At 43.3% G+C, this 23,927-nt stretch overlaps 1 protein-coding gene across 4 annotated transcripts in view; it reads left to right on the top strand.

The window, feature by feature from the left end:
• TENT4A (terminal nucleotidyltransferase 4A) overlaps positions 1-23,703 on the top strand; it is a 39,571-nt gene extending 15,868 nt beyond the window's left edge. Inside the window, exons 2-13 of one of the 4 annotated variants that reach the window (XM_008161800.3) lie at positions 4,463-4,586; positions 5,630-5,676; positions 6,626-6,746; positions 9,485-9,592; positions 10,409-10,537; positions 13,708-13,921; positions 16,370-16,496; positions 17,546-17,646; positions 18,309-18,481; positions 18,913-19,071; positions 20,124-20,288; positions 21,394-23,703. In XM_008161800.3, the coding sequence (XP_008160022.3) occupies positions 4,463-4,586; positions 5,630-5,676; positions 6,626-6,746; positions 9,485-9,592; positions 10,409-10,537; positions 13,708-13,921; positions 16,370-16,496; positions 17,546-17,646; positions 18,309-18,481; positions 18,913-19,071; positions 20,124-20,288; positions 21,394-21,588 (1,663 nt within the window). In that variant the 3' untranslated portion in view covers positions 21,589-23,703. The remainder of the gene's footprint in view (positions 1-4,462; positions 4,587-5,629; positions 5,677-6,625; positions 6,747-9,484; positions 9,593-10,408; positions 10,538-13,707; positions 13,922-16,369; positions 16,497-17,545; positions 17,647-18,308; positions 18,482-18,912; positions 19,072-20,123; positions 20,289-21,393) is intronic. The other 3 variants (XM_054715252.1, XM_054715253.1, XM_054715254.1) reach the window with 3 other exon arrangements.
• The last annotated feature ends 224 nt before the right edge of the window (positions 23,704-23,927 follow it).

The raw sequence follows: 23,927 nt of genomic DNA on the forward strand, positions 1-23,927 counted from the left end.
CAGAGGAGGCAGCTGCTGTAGCTTTTCCAGTAGGTCCAGAGGTTATGATGGTTTTTAGACCTTGCTTTGACTTCCTGTGCCGAAGGTGTAATCACAGTGCAGAGCCACAGAGTCCTCTGGTGGTTCCAGGAGTCTCACAGTGCCTTCAGGTCCCCTGCTTGCCTCAACAAAGGGCTATCAGGGCTTGGCCAGTGAGAGCCTTCTAGTCCAGCCAGTTCGCCAGCAGTATCCCTTCATTCCCAGAAGGCAAAGTCAGAATACTCTTACTATGTAATGTTTGTTAGAACAGTTGCAGACTTTGAGATCCAAGTTAATACCTACTTCAGATAGGTATATTATCAGTGTATTTACTGGTGGAAGACGCCACTGCAATCAGGAGGCCTGTGTGTCCCACTTGGCACCTTCTTGCTCTGGAAATGTGGGCATGCTGTGCCCCCAACATTAATTTATCCTAAAGTAATGGGAAGGAGGGAGTGCTAGACAACCTCAATTATGTAATGAGCCAGTCAACAGACATGTGAGAAAACAGACACTGTCATGCGGATTGGGTAGTGTCTGCAGACAGGCAGCACAGGCTCCCTTCACGCCTTTCCTTTTCCTGGTACATCCAGGGTGTTGAGGGCAGGGGTCCTGGGAAGCTAAGAAGGGACTGTCTTATGTTGTTATTTCAGATACATACAACTTAAGAAAACAGTGACAGGACGTTCTACTCTGCAAGTGCAGACCTGCATGACATTTGGAATGCCTGTTGACAAGATGATTTAATGTATTATATTTGTGGGGTGTGGATATAATTTTAGCATATTAGCTTTGGTATTCTTCTTCCATGACTCTGGGCCAATTGTTTAATTATTCTAGGCTCATACCTTTATTTTTGTCTCTAAATTTCTATACTACTGTTGTTATCAGACTAGAACTAAGAGGTGTAGGAGAGCATGTGCCCTTAGTGCTTCAAGTGCACTAACTTCTCACCCAGGGTGGCAGCTGGTCCCCCAGCACAGGATGTTCTCAGGAAGAGCCCAGTGCTTCTCCCAGGCAGCTCTCCACAGTGATGTCCTACTAACAGGGAAGGAGTCACCTGTGGCTCTTAGCTGGTGTGGGCACTAACCTGCTAACCAGACACATCTAGTCATGCTAACAACATTGCCAAGTGGTAAGAAATTTTAGGTCACACCTCAGACTTTAATGTGTCTGCTGAGCTGCTGGAAGAGATGTGGTTGGTGCTCAGTAACTGTTAAAATAATAGAAGCTTTATCCTCACTATCTTGGACTTCAATGATATTTTGGAAAATGTAGTGCATTTTAGTGTTACATGACTCTACCTTTTTGTTTTTATTAAAAGACTGATCCTGGCTGGCTGAACTGGCAGCATGCTTGGGTGAGGTTTGCTTTTTTTGATTAAAAAACAAAATTAAACATGGTGAATAAAATTGGATTCCAATGATGGCCTGAGATTGATGGCCTAACGAGGGTGTTGAGGATTTATTTCCTACTGGAGGATTTATTTCCCCTGCTTCTATTGGCCTTGCATAGTCTTCAGACCTGCTGCCGAGTGTCAGGAATGGCCACTCCAAATGAATTTTGGGAGTAGGGAGGCAGTACTTTAGGTAAGAAAGGTGAAGTCAACTTTAAGCAAGAGTCTATCCTACCTAATAATAGACAAATATGCAAATTGACCATACCTCCGGCACATCCACATGCCACGCCCACAATCCAATCAGAGCGAGTATGCAGATTAACCCAACCAAGATGGCTACAGCCACAGAGAGCAAGGTTTCCTAGGTAACAGAGGAAGCCAAGCTTTCCGTCTGCCCTTGCCAGGCCTAAGCCTCCACTCAAGCTACAAAGTTTCAATTATAGAAGGTAAACAAATTCAAACAGAAATGGCGGCAAAACGGAGCTTGAGAGTGGCGGCAACAGGGGAAGCAAAGCTTTCCGCACACCCTGGCCGGGCCCACCTGCTTAAGCTACAAAGTTTCAATTATAACCCCAACACAAATGGCTGCCGGCCGCAGAGGGAGCCCAGGCTTGGCTCTGCTCCAGGCTACAAAGTTTCAGTTGTAGAAGGAAAATAAATTCCAGATACCAGGGCCTCCACTTGGGTTTCCAGGGGGCGTGGCCAGCCTGCAAACCACCACGGGCCCCTCGCTCAGGCCGCCCCACGCCCCAAGGGAACCCCACCCTGCTCAGGGACACCCTTCAGGGCAAACCAGCTGGCCCCCACCCCTGTACCAGGCTTCTATCCTATCTAATAAAAGAGTAATATGCAGATTGATCATCACTGCAACACACAATATAGCTGCCCCCATGTGTTCAAAGATCCTGCCCCCATGTGGACACAAGATGGCCACCACAAGATGGCCAGCAGGAGAGGGCAGTTGGGAGGCACCCAGCCTGCAAGAGAGGGCAGTTGAGAAGGACCAGGCCTGCAAGGGATGGCAGTTGAGAGGGACCAGGCCTGCAAGGGAGGGCAGTTGGAGGTGATCAACCCTGCAGGAGAGGGCAGTTAGGGTTGACCAGGCTGGCAGAGGAGGGAAGTTGGGGGCAAACAGGCTGGCAGCGGAGTGGTTAGGGGATGATCAGGCTGGCAGGCAGAAGCGGTTAGGGGCAATCAGGAAGGCAGGCAGGCAGGCAGGCAGGCAAGCAGTTGGGAGCCAGCAGTCCTGGATTGTGAGAGGGATGTCCGACTGCCCGTTTAGGCCCGGTGGGATCGGGCCTAAACGGGCAGTCGGACATCCCTCGAGGGGTCCCATATTGGAGAGGGTACAGGCTGGGCTGAGGGACAACCCCCAGCCGTGCACGAATTTCGTGCACCGGGCCTCTAGTGTAAGATAACATGTAAGATAATATGGTGCTCTTTACCTTTGTAACTTGACATTAAAGGTCCTATTGAGAAGTATTGCCTGCTCTTATGTGGACTATTTTGTTAGCTATTCAGCTGACATTATTTTATATTACTAGAGGCCCGGTACACAAAATTCGTGCACAGGGCGGGGTATTCCCCTCAGCCCAGCCTGCACCCTCTCCAATCCGGGACCCCTCAGGGGATGTCTGACTGCCGGTTTAAGCCCAATCCTGAGCATTGGGCTTAAACCGGCAGTCGGACATCCCTCTCACAATCCTGGACCGCTGGCTCCTAATTGCTCGCCTGTCTGCCTGCCTGCCTGGTCACCCCTCACTGCCTCTTCATGCCAGCCTTGATTGCTCCTCACTACCTCAGTGTGCTGGCCTGAGTACCCCTCACTGCCCACCCTGCCAGCCTGGTTGCACCCAACTGCACCCCTCTGCCGACCTGGTCGCCCCTAACTGCCACGCCCCCCTCCCCCCTTGCTGGCCTGGTTGCCCCACACGGCCTGCTGTCCAGTTGTTTGGTCATCCCTCACTAACCCCCCTGCCGGTCTGGTTGTAGGCAGCCATATTGTGAGGATGTGATGGTCAATTTGCATATTACCTCTTTATTATATAGGATTATTGAGATAATTTTGTTTTGTCTTTTGTTTTTCTAAACAAACTTGGAATGGAAGTAGGTAAATCTGATTTAATTTTTAGGATTGGACCATCTCCCGTCTCCCACTCCAACCCCCATCTTTAATTAATCTAAAGGAAATGGAGAATGACCATCTTTCCTTCCTCCAAAAGGACTTCTTTGTAGAGCAGGTCTTTTGGCCCTAAAACTTCACAAACTGTTACCACCCCCACAGAACTGGCTTTTTGCCCATGGCTGACAGTGACAGAAGTGACTTTTGAGGCAGTGGTGAGATATAAAGTGGATTTTGGAACTCACTCCTCTCTCCTGAAGACCTTTGTTAGGAAAGAAAGGGCAGGCCATACTTCTGCCCACTTGTATTTGGTTGTTGACCTCCTTGCCTCTGAGTCATAAGGAGAGGACACATAAGGAGTGTTGAGATAAATAGGGCTGTTCTGCCTCCAGGGACAATGTTTCTGTAACAGATTGGGAGGCACTGGACACTGGATCTAGCATGTTGTCAACAGTGGAAGGGCAGAGCCTGACTGCTAAGACAACCCTCAGGCCTCCTAAGCACGCGTGTCTTCTTTGTCTTTTATGTCCCTGTCTCGCTTTGGCCTGTCTCAGACCATCCATACATAGTATGGGCACCAAAGGTGCCCAATGGACCTTCGGAGCACATCAGAACTGGGGTGACTGTGTTTTGAAAGAAAAACACAGTGACACATCAACCAGAATTATCTTTCATCTTTCATAAATTGAATTCTCTGTTCCTTAATGTAAGATCACTGAAATGAATTTCTTTTGAATAAGTCTTAATCTGTGGTGCTATACAATACTGTGTAATTGGTCCATCACAGAGTGTTCAGAGGAAGAGAGAAACTGGTTTGTAAGTGGCCAGAAATATATTGTAGTGTCACACAGATCTAATACCAGAGTGTAACATGTGGTTAAGTTTAATTGTAACTCTAGTATGTTTTCTCTTTTGTTTACTAGACTTCATGAGGAAATAATCGACTTCTATAACTTCATGTCCCCTTGTCCCGAAGAAGCAGCCATGAGAAGAGAGGTGGTGAAACGGATCGAAACTGTGGTTAAAGATCTTTGGCCAACAGCTGATGTGGGTATAGTCTTTGTACTTCTTTGTCACATACAAGTCAACATGAGCACCCAACATTGTAACGTGTCAGTCCTGTCTGTGAAGACCTGTATCTCCCTTTTTGGCCCAAGGCATGGATTCTCCAGGTGTGGTCCTGGGCCAGGCAGCAGCATCTCACCTGAGAGCTTGTTAGAAATGGCACCTGCTGATTCAGACACCTTGAGGAGGGGCAGGGGTCTGTGTTTAACACACCTTCCTGAAGGTCCTGACATGTTCAAGTGTGAGGACCACTGGCCTAACAGAAGGTTTTTTGAAATGGTGCGATTATTTTTCTTTTAAATTCACCTTAAGGTTAGAAATTTTATCCCTTCCCCAACACTCATCGTAGCATAAGTTCATTTTTGTGAAAATTGAAAGTACTTCCTCACCAACCACTTTTATAGTAAATGAACTAGAGTCCATTGAGTTGAGGACCACTGACATTTCTAGTGCTTAGCGCAGGCAGCATGAACATGTCATCTGACCAGGTTAAGATGGTCCGCCCACAGGCTCCTGTCCTAATCGGTCAGCCTCTCCTACCGGTGACCAGGGACCATGACTGGTGGCCCACAGTGATGGAGATGAGCTGGCAGCTGAAGAGCATGTGAGCTCCCAGTGAGCCAGGCAGCAACTCGATTCCCCTCCACTTTTAAAGTGACTTATTACAATATCCTTGGCTTTAACTTTAGTGCCCTGGCATAGTTCCCTGCTTCTGTGTCCCAGCTGTGGGTTTGAAAGTTTTTGGAGAGTTTGAACCAAGCTCTAAAAAGTCCTTGGCTTTGGTAGGTGTGGGCAAGGCCAATAATTATTTTGTCTCTTAATTTTGAGTTTTTAAAATTTCCTTTTTGGGGCAGGTCTTTAACTTAAAGATTAACTAGATTTCATTGCATTGTTTTTGGGTCCTCCCAACGTGCAGGGCAATTTAAATTTTACCCAGAAGTGGTACGAGTGAGGCCTTTCAGTGAGAAGTAATCGAAGGATGACTGAATTGTCACCAATTCCAAGACAATCATTCTTTCTTTCAGGTCCAGATATTTGGCAGCTTTAGTACTGGTCTCTATCTTCCAACTAGGTGAGTGCTGGGTTAGTGTGTATGTTTACTGGGAGCAGGGGGATCGTGGTGTCTCTGTCTGTTTTCAGGGCTCATAGTAGGTTTCTTCAAATCTAAGGCTAGAAGTACGAGATAAAGGAAAAGACTAGAGAGCACAGAGGGGACATAGCAGGAAATAAAATTTAACTTACTATTATGGTAATTGATTGCTTTGTATTTTTTCTCTTGTATTTAATTTGATGGGGTACGAAAGTGCTGGACACTAGAAACATTAAGAAGATGAGTAAGAGGGCCAGGGGAAGAAAATGCAATAGAAAACATTCTGCTTATATTTTGGGATATGTTTTGAAAAATTGATCTTATGTTTTAATGAAGATTCAAGCAAATTTTTAATTAAACAATACTTTGTTAAGCTGTTTATTTGACAGAAAATTGTCAAACAAGTTTACATGCTAAAGTCATTCTTCAATGTTTCCATATCAAGGACTCTTTTAATATCCAAATCAGTTTATGTACATTGTTTCATTTAAAGTCTATTTTTTTGTTAACCCCCTGTTAGCATTTGGAGACTAAAGAGGCTGTAATCTCAGGGTTTGGGGTTGGCTTTGGCAGGGCCAGTGGGGAACTGAATAGTTTCAAGGAGTCCAGGAGTCCTGGGTCAGCATGAGTGACCCAGTGTAGACAGCACAGAGTGAGGGCCCAGAAACCTCATAGGGGCAGACACTTTATTTCAATCCCTTATTACCTTGTGATGTTGGTAGATTCTGTCAGCCTTTTTGTTTTCAGTCTTTATGTTACAAATACTACTTCATAAGCTACATTTTCTCTCCCTGAGAGGGATATTGGTAATGCGGCTATGTACGGCCTTAAGGGAGATGGGAGTGCAGGCTGTGCACCAGCCTACCCCAGATGTCTGTGTTACCGCATGGTGAGGTGAGCAGTAGTTTATGGCCATTTTCCTTTTGTCCAGTGACATCGACTTAGTGGTCTTTGGAAAATGGGAGCGTCCTCCTCTCCAGCTGTTGGAGCAGGCCCTAAGGAAGCACAACGTGGCTGAACCGGGCTCCATCAAAGTTCTGGACAAAGCTACAGTAAGTGGAGGCTTGCTCCGATGCCGGGGTGATTAACTGGGGTTGTCTGCAGCAGGTATTGGTTACGTTTCTGAAGACTTCTCTACTTTTGGTGTAAATGTGCATCCTGGTTGTTGTCACCAGCTGAGAAACGGTTCAGTAACAATCTGAATCACAAGTTGTGAAAGCATCTGACTGTTCCTGGCACTAAGATATGTGACTGTCGACTTCTCTTAGGGTGTGTGAGGAAAGGATGTTAGTACCTGAAACAAGACGCATTCAGCTGCTGTCCTTTCTGGAGTATGTAACTGAATGATTACACCATGGCTTTTATTACATAGAAAAAGATTACTGTTCGCTAACTTATACTTCAGAAAGAAATACTTAACCTGTTTCATTCTAAAAGTACACATTTATGAAAAACATCTTATCTTGGGAGGAGTTGGAAGATGAGACTGATTTTGAAGCATACTTGTCAAGGTTTTTCTAAGTCCAAGATTAGAAACAGTGCAGGAGCTGTAAGTTACTTGCCTGTTGTGTAATAGTTATTAGCTAACCTAGACTACAAGCTAACATTTCATTTTTAAATTGTTTCAACCTGTATGAAGCCAGACTAAGTCCTTTTAGTTTTAAGAAAATTGTCAGAAATTAAGCTGTATCTTGCTCATGTAGTGGAGCCATTTGCTCACCTGCCTTGTTTGGGCCATTTTTTAAACCACTTACAGGCATTATCTCAGTTAACCCTTTGCACTCGCTTGCTTTTTTCTCGATTCCTTTATTCTACTCGGGATTTAATTTTTTAAATACCCCAGATTTTACAAAGCGCGGCAGTAGAATAAAAAACTGGAGTTTCTTTTCATATAAACTTATTTATTTGGATTTTTTTATATTTCAAATTATTGATACATTCAAAGAGTAATTTTAATCTCTATAATTTTTCATGGTGTGATATTTTTTGAAACATTCACCCACATGAAGACCTGGTTTACATTCACATGTTTCACAAATATAAATCGTCTCTCTTCTTCCTCCTTTGATTTTTCTGTTAGAACAAACAACACAATCTTTGTGTTTTTTGTTAGGGTGAGGTATGATTATATGGAGCTTTCCATCTAAACGTTGCTCTAAGTTAGTGGATAATAATCTACCCCTGGAAGTTAGTGTACCATCTCTGAATTCTCCAACAAGATCATGTACTAGTTTCCTAATAAATTTCACATGCGTTATCGGTTTTTCATTTTTTCTTTTTTGGCATCAGTTGAGACAGCATTTACATTTTACTTGTCCTTTCATGCTAATGAAAACAAGAAAAGATACTGGAAAAATAGACAAAAATCTCCCTTCCCCCCTCGGTGAAACTACATGTGGAGTGTGGCTCGACATACGAGCTGCTACCGATGCTAACCGTGTCGAGTCACACTTGACATCCGAGTGCAAATGGTTAATCCTCCAAGGCATTCTCATTGGCAGAAGCTATTATTTTTCACATTTGACAGGTGAGGAAACTGAGGCACAGAGAGATTAGGTAATTAGCCCAGGGTGGGTTCAAAAAGCCATGCCTTTTCCTCTGCTGCCAGAGGTCCACTGTCACCAGGTGTCCTTGGCAGTTGGCCCTAGGTGAGCATTTTAGATCAGGTTATTCACTGAAAGCCTGTGTCTATATTGACTTCTGGACATTTTAAACCTTTAACTAGATCCCATTTGTTTTGGTGAAGGGAATTCAGCCTTTTTAGTCCTTAGAGGCTGAATGAACAAAACATTGCCTTTTCTTCTGGAAAAACACAATTTTGGGGTGGGGATGATTTGAATGGTTGCTTGGGCATCTTTTATGAGGCTAGTTTTTTTTAAAAAAAAATATCTTTTTATTGATTTCAGAGAGGGAGGGAGAGGGAGAGATAGATGAAACGTCAGTGATGAGAGAGAATCATTGATTGGCTGCCTCCTGCACATCTCCTACTGGGGATCAAGCCCGTAATCCAGGCATGTGTCCTGACCAGGAATCGAACCATGACCTCCTGATTCATAGGTTGACCTTCAGTAATAGAGCCACACTGGCCTGTCTTGAGGCCAGTTTGGAGTGCCTTTTGGTGATAATTTCTATTGATGAGTATTTCCAAAATGGCCTTTTATTCTCTGATTTTTAGGGGGGGAGGTTTTTTTGTTGTTTGTTTTTTTAAGTTTGTTTTAAAGATTGAAACCCACAGTAGAATTGTTTGGAGAAACAACATCAGTACAAATTATAATTCTAAAAATGGCTTTGAAGTTCTCTTGAATGTTTTCAGAAATTCTAGCAAACATAATTTGGGGACAGGAGTTCCTCTCAATAATCAGGCACTTGTGGTGGAACTGGGACTTATCTGGCCTCCCCTTGTGGTAGACAGGTGTGTGGAGCCTGGGCCTTCCCACCCCTATTTCTCCTTTCCTCTGCACCTGTTCCCCTTTGCGCCATCTCGTTGGCAGAAGCAGATAGTGGCCATGATTGATGCTCGATCACTGGCAAGGTGCTGAGTCATGCCAGCAGAGCTGGGCAGAGGCATTGCTGGGGTGGGGGAGGCGGGGGTTCTTGGGTTCCAGGCACTAGAGGTTAACTCTGGCAGAGTCCCTTTTCTTATCTTTAAAATCTTGGGTTTATGAACTCTAAGCCCATTTTGTGAATAATTTTTTAAAAGCCTCTCTGTACAACTTTGGGAACATTTTGATGCCTGACTGTAGAGAATGTTCCATATTGAAGCACACTTTTTCAAATTACACTTTTGCAGGTACCAATAATAAAACTCACAGACCAGGAGACTGAAGTTAAAGTTGACATCAGCTTCAACATGGAGACTGGGGTCCGGGCAGCAGAGTTCATCAAGAATTATATGAAGGTACTGCCATTAGCAAGCTAACACAGTGAAAATCAAGGACTTAAGATGATATGTTGGATATTGTTTCTCTTATAAATGTTAAAAACTTTAAACTGATTGTCCATAATAATAGAGCCTGTACAATTGAGTTATTTATCCTCAACTGAAGTAAATCTGGAAAACAGCTATGTAGTTTCAGTTGCCTGTAGTCTGGGTGCTGCCTCTTCCCACAGATTCAGGGACCTTACTCCTTCTGTTTCCCTTTTCCTTTACATCAAGTCTTGTCTAGGGGCTCATTTCTACCGCAGCAGACATGAAAACAACAGAAGTTTCCTCTGTCTCCCACCCCTTCTCCCGCCTCTGCATTTCCTTGTTACCTTCACCCTGCTTTCCCCTTGGGAGGTCTGACCACTCATCCTGTTGTTGTCCCCTGCCTCATGAGCTTTCCCCCCTCCAACATCCTCTGCTTTTCTCTGGTTGCCTCTGAGTGTTGGAGGTTCTTGCATTGGTTCCAGGACCTTCCCTTGATCACTGTCACATCCCTCCCTTCACCAGCACAGTCCTCTGCCTGGCAGCAAGCCCTGGGAAGTATTTGAAGGGATGTACTCATTCATCCCCTGAGTTTTTCCTTGTGCAAGGTTCCCCACCTTGTAACTGGGGAGGAGCTCCCCAATGGGATCTTAATGAGCCCTTTGAGGATGATTAACCTAGAGCTTTCCCAGGGGCAGGAGGATTGAGGAAGCTTTCTTGTCTACTAAAATTGGTAAAATTTGCTATGTAAGAAGTCTTCAAGGTATATAAACTAACCAGTAAATATTTCTCTTTTGGAATTTACAGAAATATTCATTGCTGCCTTACTTGATTTTAGTATTGAAACAGTTCCTCCTGCAGAGGGACCTGAATGAAGTTTTTACCGGTGGAATTAGCTCATATAGCCTAATTTTAATGGCCATTAGCTTTCTACAGGTGAGTGGGCTTTCTCCGCAGTAGGACTAGGTTCTTCCTCGGTGGGTGTTCTGACCAGTTGCTGTGTGGGTACCAGCTGTCCTCTTCTCCCTCCACTACTCTGTTTTGGTTTAGAAGAGATTGACTTCTAATTTTCATAATAAAACCCTATTTTGATGAATACTTCTTTCCTACTGTTCTTTATAGCTTATTTTGTAGCTGATTTAACTGTTAGAGAAAGGAAGGCTTATCTGGTTGTCAGTTAAGTGTATATCAGTCTAAACTCAAGGAAATACCTATATGTTTAGAAAACTTTCATACCTTGATATGTAATAAAAACATTTTTCTTGTGCTTGACTATGATTTATACTGAAAACTATCTCAGAGAAGTTTGATACCGTACATGGTAAAAAATATTAAAAAGAGGCTTTTCCCCCCCAGATTAACAGAACTTCAATATTTTGTTTTGAATTATATATTGACAGAACTTCAATATTTTGTTCAGTACCAGGGGAACATTTTTCAGTAGAAGACCTACCTAAGGGTTAAATGCTGTGATGTACTGATACACTATACTACAAAGTAGTCTCTAAGTTAATTGAAACATTATTTTATTTATGTTTTCTTGAATGAATGGTTTTGTGCTTTACAAAATCTTGCCTATGTATTTTAGCTACACAACACATTTTCTCCAGGTTTATTATTAATTTTGTATTTGTGTTTGTGCTTAGTGAGGGTTTTATGTCCAGAATTTGGTGATTTTCTCATCAGAAAAATTGCTAGTAGTCAGTACAACTCCTGGTTGCACTGCCTTCAGTTACTTTGACTTCTTTTGGTCTGTGTAGAGATGCTATACAAAGAGGGAAAATGGAATTTTTCTACAGTTTTAATCTCATTGACTTATCTTTCACTCTCGCCTCCACAATGCTGCCCTTATAGCCACTCTTCCCTAGTTTTTGGACATGATTTTGAAGTAACATAACAATCTCCTCTTAGCTTACTTTGTCATGTATTCCTGATATGAACTATTTTAGTAGCCTTGTAATAATGACAACTCCTTACTTTTATTGCCCTTGGCTAAGTGCCTTTTGTTGAATTACCTCATGGGATCCTCACAGCTCTTCTGTGACCTAGGAGCCTTGCCTAGCATGGGTGGAATTGTCTTTGTCATCTCCACATTCTTTAGTGCCTTGCCCCTCCTGCCTCAAAACTGAGTTGTAGCACCTGAGTTCATTTCATGGCTAATTGAGATAAGAAAACTCAGCCTCGCCCTGGGTAATCCTCAGGTATTTTATTTTGACTAGAAGGCAAGGAATAAGAAAGAGAGTAAGGTAAGGAAAAATAAGAATGCTGCACTTGTGCCTTTGGAGTATGTATATCCTCAGAAGTCAAAGTTATGAACCCTAAAAATACTTTTAGGATTCCTTATGGAGCTCTGTCTTATAAATTGTGCTTCTATCAGGATTTTTACTTTTGTGTGCTGTCCAGTGTAACTCTATGCAGTTGGCAGTGTTTTCTGCCTTTACAGTCCAGCATGGGCCAATGGGCCAGATGCCTACTGAGCATTGGCCATGTCGCTAGCAAGACCGACAAATGGAATTTTTGATTAATCGGTCTTAATTTATCCTATGTAATAAAAGGGTAATGTACAAATCGACTGAACAGTGGAACGACCAGTTGCTATAACGTGCACTGACCACCAGGGGGCAGATGCTCAATGCAGGAGCTGCCCCCTGGTGGTCAGTGTGCTCCCACAGGGGGAGCACTGCTCAGCCAGAAGCTGGGCTCATGGCTGGCGAGCGCAGCTGCGGTGGTGGGAGCCTCTCCTGCCTCCAGAGAAGCACTAATGATATCCAACTGCTGACTTAGGCCTGCTCCCCCTAAGCGGCCTAAGCCAGCAGTCAGATATCCCCTGAGGGCTCGTGGACTTTGAAAAAAGGCACAGGCCAGGATGAGGGACCCCCCACCCCCGCCCAGTGCATGAATGTTGTGCACCTGGCCTCTAGTTTAAACATAAATAGCCATATGTGGCTCGTGGTTTTCCTTATGGGCAGCACAGGTCTGCATTGCTCAGATTCGAGTCACTTAAATCAGTTACTCAGGAAGGTGTCAGTAGACAGTGACTTAGGTTCAAAAAAAGTCCATTACCCACTTAAAGAAATTGTGGCGCTGAACTGAGGCTGATGCTAATCTCTATGACAAGTTTGCTATAAATATTATGATACAATACTAAATTACTATACACAGTTAATATTAATCCTTTCGCATTCTGGTTTTCTGTGATACTGTTTAATACTGCCCCCTTTTGGTTGTATTTTGGAACAACGAAATTAAGATTCAAATCTGTAAAATCACTTCCACCATCTAGACTAGCAGTTTTCAACTTTTTTCATCTCATGGTACACATAAACTAGTTACTAAAATTCTGCAGCACACCAAAAAACATGTTATATTTTTTGCCAATCTGACAAAAAAAGATAGGTGTAATTTTGATTTATTCACATAGGATGACTATTGTTGTGTTGGCTGTTGTAAATTTTTTTTTTTTCATTTGACAATCTAAGGCAGGGGTGGGGAACATAGGCCTGTAGGCCATATAAGGCCTGAGAAATCATTTGATGTGGCCCTGCCAAGGTATTAGGGGTGAGTTAATTAAATGTTTGACCAAATATAGCAGACTATATTATTGATGATTTTGTATGACCTGCAAATGCTGTTATAAATATCCAGATGGCCCTTGGCAGAAAAAAGGTTCCCCATCCCTGCTCTAAGGGAGAAGAGGTCAGTGCCCCTGACTGAATAGTTAGGTATTGCATGTTTTAAAAATTTTGTGGCACACCAGTTGAAAATTGCTGATTTAGATGATGCTAAATTGTGCAGAATATGGCTCACTCATCAGTGATTGGGAACTTGTAGTTAATCAGATGTCTGTGTTTGTAGGAAGTTGCTGTATAGATTACCAGTTTCAAAGAATTGAAGTATAATAAAAACATTCAGGTAGAAGGTTTTATTTCTTTTGAATTCTCTTTATTGACCAGGCTCTGTTACTGATTTTTGCAACTGTTCTGAGCGTCCCAATGCCTGTGGGTGAGTGGGTGCTGCTGAGGGCGGTCCTAGAAGAGATCACTAGATAGCAGATTTCATCACATGCAGTCTTCTTTAGAAATGACTTGAATCCATTGCTTTTACAGTTGCATCCAAGAATTGATGCCCGGAGAGCTGATGAAAACCTTGGAATGCTTCTTGTAGAATTTTTTGAACTCTATGGAAGAAATTTTAATTACTTGAAAACTGGTATTAGAATAAAAGAAGGAGGTGCCTATATTGCCAAAGAAGAGATCATGAAAGCCATGACCAGCGGGTATAGACCTTCGATGCTGTGCATTGAGGACCCCTTGCTGCCTGGTAATGGCACTTTGCTCTGAACTTGTCCCAAGCGATGTGGAGGCATTCCTTCCCTGGTGCACCGGTGTGGTGGTGGTGGTGGTGGTGGTGGTGGTGGTGGTGGTGGTGTATCCTCAGGCCCTGGGAGCCAAGGGCAGTTCATTGGGACTCCTACTGTCCTAACAGTTAATAGTGACAATTTACAATTCCCTGTTTAACGCTTCTAATTACTTATTGCAAAGTTGCAATTTTATTTACATTCTGTAGTTAACCAGAAAGATGTAGAAGGTGAAAATTAAGAAAAAAAGTTTAATATTTTATTATAAAATTATTACATATTTATCATAAACCATTTAATTCCCAGAAGAATGTGGTAGAGAAAAAGCAAAGTATGCCATTCTCCCCTCCCATTTTGGTGTATATTTCTCCATTTTTTTTTTTTTTTTTACATAGATTGCAGCCTTATCAATTAAATGGCATAATATAATACAGGCAGATTTGCAACTTGTTTTTTACTTAACAGTGTATCCAAGACCCCCTTTTTTATGTGTGTAGGGTCTGTTCTGTAACAAAGATTGCCAGCCACCTTGAAGAACCTGAAGCAGGTCTCCAGTTTTCCAGTTTTATTCCTTTTATTGTTTTTAAGGGTGCTCATATTCCCAACCTTTGTGACAGTCTTTTAAGTTTTTGCCAATCTGATAAAATCATGCAATATAAATTTTCATTTAACTTACATTTCTTTAATGATAGTGAGGTTAAGCACATTGTTATTTATCAATTCCACAAATGTTTATTGAGCATCTATTAGGTGAGACACTGTTCTTACTGTTGGTGATAAAGTCAGTGACGGACAGGTGACAGAAAAGGTGGTGGAGATGTCAGCTCCAGGTACACTGCCCCTTTGTATGTCTTTTGTGTGAGTTCATGTGCTTTGTCATGTGTCTGCTGGACTGTTCCCTTACCGATTTTGTGAGACCGTGTAAGTTAGGGAAGCCTTTCTTTGTTGTACATGCTGTACTTTTATCTCCCAGTTTGTCATTTGCACCTGGATTTATCTTTATTGTTGAAAATGTTACATATGTCCCCCTTTTTTCCCCATTGACCCCCTCCACCCCACACCTGCCCTCCCCCCAGGCCTTCACCCCATTACTGTTTGTGTCCATGGGTTATGCATATACGTTCTTTGGATTTGGTATTTTTTATTGTTTAGCTTCTATATATATATTTAATGTCCTCATATTTAATGATTTTTGTTTTATGGCTTTTGGGGTATGAAATTTATTTCTTAAATTTTTTTTTAAAGAAAACATACTGACTCTTCTGTTGTTCATAAATGCTGTGATTTATGCTATGTCTTTTCAGTAGTGATTTTCCCGGCAGCATGGTGTGGCAGGTTTTCATCATCTGTCCATGTTTATAAGTTAAACACAGAATAAGTTAAACATTGTCTTCAGTGTTTGCTAAAATGTACTTGAAAAACAAAAACTCCACTCTATCACTAGGTTATCCTATATAATAATCCTCCTATCTAATAATCTAATAAAAGGGTAATATGCAAATTGACCTTAAGGGCGGAACGACCTGGAACGACGGGTTGCTGTGACGTGCACTGACCACCAGGGGGCAGACGCTCAATGCAGGAGTTTCCTCCTGGTGGTCATTGTGCTCCCACAGTGGGAGCTCCGCTCAGCTACAAGCTGGGTTGACAACTGTGAGGGCAGTGGCGGTGGTGGGAGGCTCTCCTGCCTCCTCGGCAGTTGGACATCCCCCGAGGCTTCCGGACTGCGAGAGGGCGCAAGCTGGGCTGAGGGAACTCCATGAAATTCATGCACTGGGCCTCTAGTATTATATAATTAAATGTGAAAAAGATAATATTCCAATACTCAGAATACTGCTTCTAAAAAAAAATTCTTACCTGACTTGTGAAGAAATTTCATGTAAATTAAAGTTAAGGTTAAGCTCCTTGACTATGACTTGCTTGGTGACTTCAGTGGCAGCTTTATTTGATTTACTGCCCAACGCCCAGAGTTCAGACCTGGAACATTCTATCCAAGAGGATTTGCTCTGCGGGCCTGAGGTTAACTGCCTGCTGCAGTCAGTGTGCTCTCAGTCAGTGGGATGGCAGCCTGATTCAGGTTGCTACTTTGGCTCACTTGTGTTTTTTGCCTCCTGGGGAGTTACTTGACTTTTTCATAAACTCACTCTGTCTCTGTGAGTGACATCTCCTCTGTTCATGGAGGTAGACTCTGATCTGATGATGCAGATCAGGCCCCTCAGCTCGAGAACAACGTGGGATGCCATGTGGTGATTAAGGTGTGTTTGCAGGTGCCTGATCTGGCTTAGCTCTTGGGGTCTGGATATGTTTGAGTGGTAAGGGCCTGATTCAGAATAACTTTATATGAGAAAATAAAAAACATCGATAATGGCTCAAATGTTTGGTAGAGTTTTACATCTGCCTTTCTGTTTCAGGAAATGATGTTGGCCGGAGCTCCTATGGGGCCATGCAGGTGAAACAGGTTTTTGATTACGCGTACATTGTACTCAGTCATGCTGTGTCACCGCTTGCGAGGTCCTATCCAAACAGAGATTCGGAAAGGTAACAGAAGTCATTCGACACCTTTGTTGGGTTCACAGCTGAGGGGCATGGTCCTCACATCCTTAGCCTCTGTCGTTTGTTTCCATGAAGTTTTCTAATGTATGTGCCATCAAATTTTAGTAAAACTTAAAAATATCAGTAAAGGAAGACCTTTTAGGAACTCAGGATGGCTCTACTTGATTCATCCAAGGATAAGAGTTGAAAATTTCTTATTTGAGGAGTTAGCATTTTTTCCCCCCTAGAATATTTTGTTTTGGGGAGGTGATTCTTGGCTTTTAAAACTTTGGAACATGATGCTTTTTCTTGAGGTAGTCTTCAAAATGTTGGGTAGTCAGCTTTACAGGAATGTGTATCCCAGTCCCCATGCCCCACCCCTTCTCTCTTAGGCACAACTATTCATCATTCTCCATTCTGGAACACTTACACACTTATTTCTAGTGAGAAATATTTATATCTGCAGATTATGCTGTTGTGGTGGAGGTGGTGGGATTGGGGGACAGAGAAAGGGAAGTGAGAGCAGGGGATAGAAGGAAGAATGGTGTGATTGTCACAAGTGGTAGTTGAAAGTGCCATTGACTCTGTTCCTTGGGCGGGTTATGGAATACATAGGTTTGGAGGCCCCGCGCTGGTGGTGGTAGACCTGTCATGGGTTTTGTGGCCTCAGTCCACTCAGTGTTTTCAGGCAGCACTTTGGGGCCCTGTGGTGGGTGTACTATCTCCCCATTCTCACCGTGCAGGGGAAGTGGGAATTTTACACCTTTGTGATCATGGCGGGTGGGGAGGGTGGACTTTTCTACTCAGGCATTGGATTTAAATAGTCTTTTGCAGATCAGTTAGGTTCAAGAACTTCTACATAAGTGAATCCACTTTTACTCTACTCTGATCTCAAAGTACGTTTGGTCTCAAACATCAGAAGTCATGTATTTTTAAAAATTATTTTAGCTTTTTTCCTGTATTTCACTTAGCAAAGTATAAGTAGCCAGTGAAAAGGGTTCATGGCTTCACAGTCCTGTTGTGCTATGTTAATGTCCCTCCTTGTCCTTTTGTAGTACTTTAGGAAGAATTGTCAAGGTAACTCAGGAAGTGATTGACTACCGGCGGTGGATCAAGGAGAAATGGGGCAGCAAGGTCCACCCAGCTCCCGACCTTGGTGAGAAATTCAGTCAGTCACCTTTCGCCTTCTGACCACTCATGCAGGAGTATCTCTTTGTTGCTTCCTTGGACGTTGTTCACACTAAGAAAACTACCTAGTTTTTCTTTTAAGAGTTTAATTTAAAACTATAAGACAGGCCAGCACTATGCAGAAGAAATATAATGTGTGCCACATGGAATTTTAAAGTTTCTAGTAACTGCCTTAAAAATGTAAAACAGGTGAAATTAATTTTGATAATATGATTTATTCAATTTAGTGTTTAAATATTAACATTTCAAAATGTAATCAATATAAAAATTATTGAGATATTTTGGAACCTTCTTTCATACAAGATCTGAAATCCAGTGTGTATTTATACTTATAGCACATCCCAATTAGCATGTTAAATTTCCACCAGAAATACTTATCTGTATTTAAATTTCATAAAATGTGTAGTTGAAAACTCTTTACATAGCAAGTTATTTCAAATATATTTAAATGTTTTCTAATAACTAGAATATAATTTAAAAAGAATTAAATAAAATTAGAAATTCAATTTGTCAGCCTCATTAGCATCATTTTAAGGCTCAGTCACATCTGTGGCTGGTGGCTGTCCCATCAGGCCCACATGTCTGCACTCCTAGAAAATGACTCACCTAGGCTGTGTTTTCCTTCCACAGACAATAGAATTAAGATAAAAGAGCGAATAAACGCATGTGATGGGGAGCAGTCCCAGTGCCGAGACCCGGAGCCACCCTACAGCCAGCACCTGACCTTGTCTCTGCCCTGCCCCCAGCTTCTCTCCTCGGGCTCCTCTGCGTCTTCCGTGTCTTCACTTTCTGGAAGTGACATTGTGAGTGTGTCAGCTGGGAGGTCTGTGTCTGTGGAAAGCGTCCATAGCAGGGAGTTTTTATCACTCCCTATGTGTATGTGAGACCACCCTAGGTCTGCAGGGAGTGGCCCCATTCCGCTGTGAGCCTCAGTCTCAGTGGCCCCTTGTGAACAGTAATGCCACTGACGGTAGAATTACAGTGGACTTCCTTGAATAGTTTTTTTTAACTTACTTGGAAATAAAACAATTAAGTCTAGGCATTCTTTCTGTATTTCCTTTACATTTTCCTTCAGTTTTGAAATGAAGCAAATGTGAGCAGCTTTGGGCTGCCTGTTGAGCAGCAGTAACGGGCGGATTCTAGCAACCTTGCGTAGCAAGTATGCTGCAGGCATTTCTTTCGGGACCTTAAGTAGTCGCCTCTGTACAGCCCTCCCTGTTCTTTCTGCTCACAGGATTCTGACACCCCGCCCTGCACAACACCCAGCGTTTACCAGTTCAGTCTGCAAGCACCCACTCCCCTGCTGGCCAGCTTGCCCACCGCCTTGCCCATGCCAAGTGGCAAGCCTCAGTCCACTACTTCCAGAACATTGGTCATGACAACTAACACTCAGGTATGTGGCCACTGGTGCCCATCCTGTGATGGGTCCTTGGGAACTGTGTAGGAGTGGCTGACACTTTGATTTAGGAAAAGAACTTTAAAGGTCTTTGGAAGGTTCATTTCTGTCTCGTAGGAATTATCCTCATTTGTGGGTCCCATAGAATATAACTCCTGTCATTCTTTGCATTGATACCCAGCGTGAGACCACTGTTCTGGGGTTGTGTCAGAGAAAGGGACTGATGCTTTCCTCAGGCAGAAATGGACACTTGTCCCTGTTTCCTCTGAGAATCACAGAGTTTACACTCTTACCAAGTGTAATAGACACTTTGGCTTTTTCACATTGTTTTCACACAGGCAGTATTTATAGGACTTTGGCTATTAGAATATGTTCTCTCTTTTTTAAATTTAGACAAAATTACAAGTCTGAAAGACAATATCCAAAGTACTAAATTTTGTTTCAACTTCCCAATTATATATCAGTTGGATATGTATATGTCTAAAACCCATCACATTAATTTACTTTAAAGAGTAAAGCCAGTTTCTCCAACGTGGTTATAATTGAGTGTAAAGTGACATAGATACGTGCAAGGAAGGTCGCCGTCACTCTTCAGAGGTCTGTGGGGCAAAGGACTATAAGATGTGAGTAGTGCAGTTTTGGAAAGTCTGAGGAGAGGGCTTCACGCCAGCACTCTGTGCTGTGACGGAACGGTGATGCAGAAATACGAGCAGTCCTCAACTACGGAGGAGGGGCAGGGACTGCCTGCCTCGGCGCCGGCTGCAGGCTGTCGCTGCTATGGGCTGTTTCCAGAGATTCAAGGGACAGTTACTCTGATGGCTGTGGTTTTTGAATTGTTATTTGGTCTTAATAAATATTGAAACGTTCTTACTTGGGTTGCTAGATCTACTTCATATTGTGATTGCTATTTCAGAACATAAATGTTTCTGATTTAGAACAAAATCTTGTGAGGTTCTAGTCAAACACAAACCGGGCCCCGGACCTGGAATGGTTGACCTGTACTGGCTCTGCGCCTTATGGGTGTCTCTCTCTGGTGGTTCTTTCCTTAGACCAGGTTTACTATACCTCCGCCGACCCTGGGCGTGACCCCCATTCCTTGCAGACAAGTTGGTGTTGAAGGAACTTCAGCACTGAAGGCCGTACACCACATGTCTTCCCCGGCCATTCCGTCCGCGTCTCCTAACCCGCTCTCCAGCCCTCATCTGTATCATAAGGTAGGTCTCCTGTCCGGTCCAGGCCCCTGGCACCTACCACAGCAGGTTCATGATAGGTGGCACTTAATTGCTGCCTCTGCCAAAGAGAGGATTCCAGAGACTTTAAAATGTGTGTGTGTGTGTGTGTGTGTGTGTGTGTGTGTGTGTTTAAAATATATTTTTATTGATTTCAGAGAGGAAAGGAGAGGGAAAGAGAGATCAGATCGCCTGGGGATTGAGCCCTTAACCCAGACATATGCCCTTGACCGGGATCGAATCCAGGACCCTTCAGTCCTCAGGCGGACGCTCGATCCATTGAGCCAAACTGGCCAGGGCTCTAGAGACTTTTTAAAAGGGAATTTGTTTTCTGATCATTCAGCTTCATGTTTGCTTTCCCTTGTAACAAATAAAACTTTAAAGGGTTAAATTATTTTAAAATTTAATATAGCTTAATTCCTTTCCAAATATATTTCTCTTAATTTGTCTAGTGAAAGTTTTAACATAAAATTGAAGTTTGAAATAAGATTTGAAGTGAAGAATATTTTGTTTTCCCATGTATCTATTAATTTATGTGTTAAAAACTTTGGTTTTCAAGAAGCAAATAGAATCTATAACAAATATTGATGCGGCTCCTTGCAGTGCTTTGCATTCCCACATCATCACTCCCTCCCCAGTGCTTTGCCTGGCACCATGCAAGAGGGTGAGGTGGGCTGGCAGGGCCCAAAGTTCATTTGCTTTCTAGGCCCTGGGGTCCCTGCCAATGCCCTTCTCCATTTCCCTGTGGCTCATCTAAGTCCAAATCCCACATATTAGAAACTGTTGAGTAATAAGAAAACAGTCCATCGTGAAGTGCCCAGGTGTTTGAAAGAGCTGTGACCGGCATCTTCCAGTAGAAACAGGGTATAGTGTCTGAGGCCGATGTTCCCTTGGGCCCTCATGGGCTGTATTTGCTACATTTATCACTGTCCCCCATTACTCCAGCCAGACCCTTTGTTGCTTAGGCTCACTGCCGCGAGGCTGAGCTCGCAGGAGCTGGGATGGGCGAGTCTCCCATGGCAGTAGTGTCTCTTGTTCCCAAGCCACCCTTCATTGTGCTGCTTCTCTTTGTTTCTCTTTATCTCTTCAGCAGCACAGTGGCATGAAGCTGGCCATGAAAGGCTCTCACAACCACAGCCAAGGCGGCAGCTACAGCTCTGTGGGCAGTGGAGGTGTGCGACCCCCTGTGGGCAACCGAGGACACCACCAGTATAACCGTACCAGCTGGAGGAGGAAAAAACACACGCACACGAGGGACAGCCTGCCTGTCAGTCTCAGCAGATAATAGCTCCTGGTGGCGCCTCCTGGCCACCACCCTTCCGAGACTGACCCGGGTGGCCTCGGCGCCTGGCAGGAACTGAGACCAGCATCCAGCACATCAGCCGGGCCCCTCAAATGCCCGCCGCTGATCACTCTGCATGTTCCTTGTGTGGTGGTCACGTCCATCTTAAAGAACAGCTCCTTGTGCTCATCTGTGAAGCCTTATTCCACGTGGACGCTGTTTTCTGCCTTCCCAGGATCCTTCCAGAAGCAGGTCTGGACCTGGAGCTGCAGGGGGTGAAGTCGGCTTGGGCGTTTGTTTCTCAGCCGTGTCTGTTCCTTCGAGGTTGGGTGTTTTCATTTTACGTTTGTCAGAGCCACAGAGATCAACCCTGTATCGGCTCTTCCTCGGCAGATGGATGGAGGTCACATTGTTTTACTGCCCTCACGTTTTGTTTCAAGTTTCAGAACTGTTTTTCTATGTAAATATTGAAAACTTATCATTTGTGCAATAACTCAGATATTTTTTATTTAATTTCCTATTTTCACATAAGTTATATTTAAGGGAAGAGGGAATTTTTTAAAACAAGCTTAGGTCCTTTCCCAAGTTGTTTTTCTAAGTTGGGTTCATAGAGTCGGCTGGTTGTCTGGTGAGCACCGTTGCAAACACCATGAGTGAGGGGCTTGGGTTTATTTTTATGTTTATTCTTTGGGTCAGAGGGGAAGCCTCTCAGTTTGTGGTGAAGGAGCCGAGTTGCCCGCTAGTTTTCTGAAGGGGTTTGGCCCCCGAGTCTTCTGACCAGCTGCCTGCCGGTTCTGCCGTCCAGCCTGCCTATTGTCTCGCTCTGACCATGGAGTTTTAACGTTTTGGTTTTTGGTTCTTTTAAACTAGACAACAAATCCAGCATTTAAAGTGCCAGAAGTATAACTTTCTAAGGGGAGAAGAGGTTGTCACATTATAAAATCAAAAAAAAAAAAAAAAATGTGAACTACATGCTTCAGTCAGCTTTAGTAATAACAGCCTGTAATGATGGGGCTGGTGAGGATCATGACGGACAATGGTGCCCAGTTTAGGAATGTGGAGAAAGGAATTATGTTGATTCCATTGAGGAATCTGTGTAGCAGTATGCATTCGTTCTGTTAAGAGCAAATATAGGAAAAGTACTTCAGCTGCTCAGCAAATATAGGAAAAGTGCTTCAGCTGCTCAGCGCGCTGTGGGGAGTATTCCTAATGCATTGCAGGAGAGCACAGCCCAGTGTGGGGCTGGGAGGGCTGGCGCCCGACTTGAGAAGCATACAGGTATACTATGCAAGTGTATTCTGCCATGACAACCACTGTCTTTGTTACCTTTTTTTGAACAAGAATATATTCATCCTGCCTAACCCTGAGTTTTTGGAGCACCATAGTTGTCCTGGGAGTTTGCATCTCATAGGTCTGACTTCCCATTTCTAACATGGGGTATTGGCCCTGCTGAACACTAAAGGGAGGTTGGCCTTTGGAGTCCACCCACTGAACACTAAAGGGAAGTTGGCCTTTGGAGTCCACTAGAGTATGTTGAGACAAGAAACTTATTACCATGACACCTGATTGATATGTAGAGTGATGGACACCCAGCAAGGACAAGCTTTAAAATGTCTACGTCTGTTTGGTTTTAAGCAGGACTGGCCCATATTATCATTGAGAGCTGCCAGCTGTGACTGCAGCTTCCCTAGGAGGCATTCCAGAATAGAGTAGCACATTTTGTCTACAGTTCTTAATGATCGAAAGATATCAGAATATTTAAAGATATTTAAATTGTAAACCTATTGATAAAGAGATATTTATAAAACTGATATGTAGGTCTGTACTAATCTCTACATATTAGCAATATTGACTGTAACCCTATACACTAAGGACACCACTGCGGGGACGGCGGCCAGTGTCCCGTGGGTGCCCATTTTAAAGCTCGATTCACACACACAGGTGCCATGCTCCACCCCGTCATGGTGAACAAATGAATTGGCCTGGCTACCACTGTGGTCACAAAGGATATCATGTTTCAATTTTTTTTGTGTGCAGACAACAATATGAAGCTAAATGGACATATTTTTATGTAAAGTTTTTCTATTCTTTGATTTTTAATAAACTTTGGAAACCATGTAGTGTTTGTTTGAGTGTGAACTTTCAAGGGGAAAGGTGCTTTCTACAGTTTCACATTCTGAGATTTTCTAAATTTAGGCAATGGAAAATGATTTCATCCATTGGTTCAGCAAATTCAGAACTTAGTTGAGGTTCCAAATTATGGATGAAAAAAATTGGAATTGGAAGAATCTGCTCTCATGCTTGCTGATGCAGGCTCAGTCAAACCATTCAAGTGATACTAT

This window comes from Eptesicus fuscus, chromosome 4 (assembly GCF_027574615.1).
Source record: "Eptesicus fuscus isolate TK198812 chromosome 4, DD_ASM_mEF_20220401, whole genome shotgun sequence".
Lineage (NCBI taxonomy): Eukaryota > Metazoa > Chordata > Mammalia > Chiroptera > Vespertilionidae > Eptesicus > Eptesicus fuscus.